The sequence below is a fragment of the Chelonoidis abingdonii genome, chromosome 5 (assembly GCF_003597395.2).
Source record: "Chelonoidis abingdonii isolate Lonesome George chromosome 5, CheloAbing_2.0, whole genome shotgun sequence".
Taxonomy (NCBI): Eukaryota; Metazoa; Chordata; order Testudines; family Testudinidae; genus Chelonoidis; species Chelonoidis abingdonii.
Genome location: NC_133773.1, coordinates 142024595 through 142028722, shown reverse-complemented (window position 1 = coordinate 142028722; position 4128 = coordinate 142024595). Strand labels below are relative to the sequence as shown.

The 4128-nt window shown below is 54.8% G+C and overlaps 1 protein-coding gene across 1 annotated transcript; it reads left to right on the top strand.

Annotated features, from left to right (window-relative positions):
- The first annotated feature begins 1488 nt into the window (after nucleotides 1-1488).
- On the top strand, nucleotides 1489-3904 carry LOC116815992 (homeobox protein not2-like). Its single transcript, XM_032764848.1, has 3 exons — nucleotides 1489-1807; nucleotides 1911-2095; nucleotides 3701-3904. The coding sequence occupies exons 1-3, from the start codon at nucleotides 1489-1491 to the stop codon at nucleotides 3902-3904; spliced, it is 708 nt and encodes a 235-aa protein (XP_032620739.1).
- Nucleotides 3905-4128: the final 224 nt, after the last annotated feature.

Genomic DNA, 4128 nt, shown 5'->3' with positions numbered 1-4128 from the left:
TCCCAATAAAAAGAAAGCCACGCTGGAGTCTTTTGACTGGGGCCAGCCCCCCCCGCAGGGCCTGGGACGGAGGTGTGACTTTTCCCAGCTCATTAGGAAAAGGTGTACAATTTTCAGAATTTCAAAACCTAATGACCATCTGAATCCCATCAGTGGAGCCTGCCACAATGAGCAGGTAGCAGCAACAGCCAGTGCTGGGAAAAGGTGCAGTGGTTTGGGTGCTAGCCTGGGATACTTGGGTTCAATTCCCTGCCACAAATGCCTTGTGTGACCTTGGACAAGTTACTTAGACCCAGATCCCCAAAGGTATTTAGATGCTTAATTCCCACTGATTTCAACTTGAGTTAGATGCCTAAATACCTCTGAGGATCTGGGCTGTATTCACACTGTGCCTCAGTTGCCCATCTGTAAAATGGGGATAAAAGCATTTCCCTACCTGACGGTAATGACAATAAATCCATTAGCGTGGGAGGTGCTCAAATGCTATGATAACAGGGGCCATATCAGATCCTGGGATCCATAGCTCCATAGATAGCAGCAGCAGCACAGGTCTGGGCTGATGAAATACTGTACCGGATTCTGCTACTCCTGCGCACACTGTGCATCACTGCACTCCACATGTCGTCCCACTGAAATCAAGCAAGGTGCTTCTCTGCCTGAGTACAGGGAGGGGCAGGATCCGACCCTAAGAGCAAAGATCCCCAAAATGCAGAGGGCATCAAGTCAGAGAGGGGATTGAAGCATAAGGAAAAGCACAGGAATCACTACCTCAAATGAAGCTATAAATCAGTGCCACCTGTAACCCTGCATTCCCCTACTCAGTAGAAACTCCCCTGAAGCTAGTGTTCCCATGTGAGCCAAGTGTCGCTTTCTTGCCCTGCAGGCTCCTGGGCCCCTTCCAAGGCCCTAGCTCTGGCTCTAGGTGGGTGGGGGGTGGTAGTGGCATATTCCCAACCAAGGACCCAGGGCAGAAATTGATGAGGAAAAGGGGGTTGGGAGAGAGGAGAACTTGGGGTGCTTTGCCTCCTGGATTTCTGTACATAGAACCTCTCCAGGCTCCGGTTTGTCGCCATATCCATGGGCTGGCAGCTCCACCGGAGCTGAAAAGATGGAAACAATGGGATGGAAGTGACTCTGGAGGTTTGTGTGTGTGTAAACTCAAGGGTCACCCCACCAGCGACCCTGCGATCTTGGGAGATTTCTGAAGCTGCTGTCAAGTGGATCTCACCCGCCCCCTTCCAGCTCCCCGGCCCATCCATTAATTGGATCCCTTGTTGGCCCGGACACCTTTTTCATCTGCTACTTAGGGGCGAACAAAAGCTCAGCAGGAGCCATTAGCACTTCAGGGTCCCTGCTCCGGATATAAGGGAGGGAGCGGGGCTGGCCTGGCTGTATGATCAGGCCAGGAGCGCGCTCAGCCCCTCACCTGCTGCCTCCGTCTCCTCCCGGTGCAGGGACCCCCTCGCCGATCTCTGGCACCGCCTGGCCATGCTGACTACGGCCCTGCTGCCCTTTGGGCTGCCCGCTCCGGCCCTGCTGCCTTACCCCGGCCCCCCGCCCCTCGGACACTCCCCCAAGGCTCCGGCGGGGAAATCCTTCACCATCGACGCTCTGCTGGGCCGGTCAGACCCCTCGCCGCCGCCGCCTCCTGGCGCCGGGCGCTGGGACCCCGGCTGGCCAGACAGCGCCTGGCAGGGCGGTGCGCTCCAGCTGTGCGCCCAGGCGCACCCTCTCCTGCAGCCTCGGCCGCTCTACCCCGTCTGCTACCCGGCCCTGGCGGGCTGGCGGGCCCCTCTCAGAGCCCCAGGTAAGAGCCTGATGTTTCCCGACTCTCACCCCCCCGCCAGGGCCCCCTACTCGTGGACAGCGCCCCGCGCCTCTCCTCTGAGCTCTTTCATCTTTACGCACAGGGTATCTGCTCTCCAAATGCTGCGTCCCAGGCTTCAGAGCCAAGTCGGGCAAATCCAAGCGGGTCAGGACCATCTTCACCAGCGACCAGCTGGCCCGGCTGGAGAAGGAGTTCGCCCGGCAGCAGTACATGGTGGGCACCGAGCGGTGCCTGCTCGCCTCAGCTCTGCACCTCACCGAGGAGCAGGTAAGACAAGCTTGCCTCTCCCCCAGGCCTGTACCTAGATGGTGGTAGGGATGGCAGTGCCAGGGGAACCCAGGAAGATGGAGCCTCCTCCATCTGCAAAGCTACCTGCCCCAGGGTCTGGATCCCCAGTGTGTCCAGCTCCAAGGGGGACAGAAAGAGACGGATGAAGCCACCCAGGGCTTGAGCCCGACATAGGCTTCACAGGTTTCTCTCCATCCTCCCTGGAGTTGGGCACAGATTCCCACTGACTTCAATACAAGTGTTCCTCCAAATAAGGGCTGCAAGATGGAGCATTTCCCAGTCCCCCCCACCTGCCCCCCAGCCCAGTGCAGGACTCACTCTCCCATGGGCTTTCTCTAGTTTTTCTATTTTTGGGGGGGAAGGGGGAAGTCAAGTGACTGTACATAAAAGCCTCCCAAGGGAAGGGGAGTAGAAGCCTTCTGGAGCCCAAGCCAGATTTAATAAAGCCCTTGAGAACAGATGGAGGCCGGCGGGGGAAGGATTCCAGCAGCAGCTCCCATCTAGGAACGATGTGGAAACCTCCATGAGCTTGATTCTGCCCTCCTGCCTGTGGGCCTGACCCAAAGCCCAGGGAAGTCGATGAGACTTCTCCTGCTGGCTCCAGGGCTTTGGGGCAGGCTCTGAGTGGCTCAGTGGCTGTGGCTACTCACTGGGAGGAAGGGAGGAAGAATCTGGTTCCAAAGGCTCTTAAAAGCTGGATTTTTTTCACCTCTTTCTCTTGTTGATGTGGTCTGGGACAGTAACTAGTCTCTGAAGTCTGAGCTCTCCAAAGCAGGGACCAGTATTATTGCTGATATCACAGCAACAGCTCCGCTCAGGAACTGGGTCCCAGTATCCTAGGTGCTATGGGCCCTGTGATCAGAACCAGTATCTCCCCCCAAAATCCTACAATCTAAATAGACGTGACAAAGTACCATTCCCCTTCTTCTCCAGGTGGGGAACTGAAGAACAGACAGGCCTGTAGCACAGCAGGGAATTCACCCCCAGGCTAACCATTGGACCTTTCCCCCACTCAACACCTCTGGATGCTGCTACCATGGCAAGCTGCCCTGATGAGATCCAGCTGACAGCTAGGGCCCAGATCCTGAAAGGTACTTAGGCACCTAACACCCATTGAACTCAATTGGAATTAGACACCTAAAGAGCTCTGAGGATCTGGACCTAGGTTCTCAGCATCTCACAGGAAGGAGGAATCAAACCCAGCTCTCCTGAGTCAATCAACATCCCTTTGCCACCATTCAGGGATAACTGGCTCTCTCCAGCAACTAATCAAATGTGTATTTTGACTGACCCTGATCTGACCCGAATCAGTGGGTGTTTGCCAGTTGGCACAGGATCGGGCCCTTGGATTGGCCTGTTAGACAGGGATCCACGAGAAGAGGTGGAGGGGGCTGGCTGTCATCTCCCACACCCACACACAAACTTTTCAATCAGAGAGGTGTCTCTGAAGCTGCATCTACCTTGGGTTTTTGCACGGGTGCCTATCACCACAGCATCTGAGGCCTTTCAAGGTTATTAGATCTGCTTAGCAAAGGTCCCTGCTGGAGTCTGGGTTTTAAAAGCGAAATGTCTTCTCTTCCAAAGGTGAAAGTCTGGTTCCAGAACAGACGGATCAAGTGGAGGAAGCAGAGCCTGGAACAGCAACAAGCCAAACTGATGAAGATGGGTCTGGCCACACCCCAAAGGAGCCAGGATTCGCAGACCCACCAGGGAGAGGAAGGGGACAGGGACTTTACCAAGGAATCTACCGATGATCAGGAAGATTTGTCCTCCCCTCACTTGGAGTAATCTACTGCACATCTCTCTGGACAGACCCTCCTGTGCTGTGCGTCGGGTCCTCACCCCTGTACATACTGTATTATACCTGGCAACATGCATATATATAATATATACAGTGTAGGGATTATTTTTTGCAGTGCAAAAATAGATTAATTTATGCAATTGTTTAAAAAAATAAAACCCAATTACTCTGCTACTCTAGCCGGCTCAGGTTCTTACGCCAGGCCTGTCAT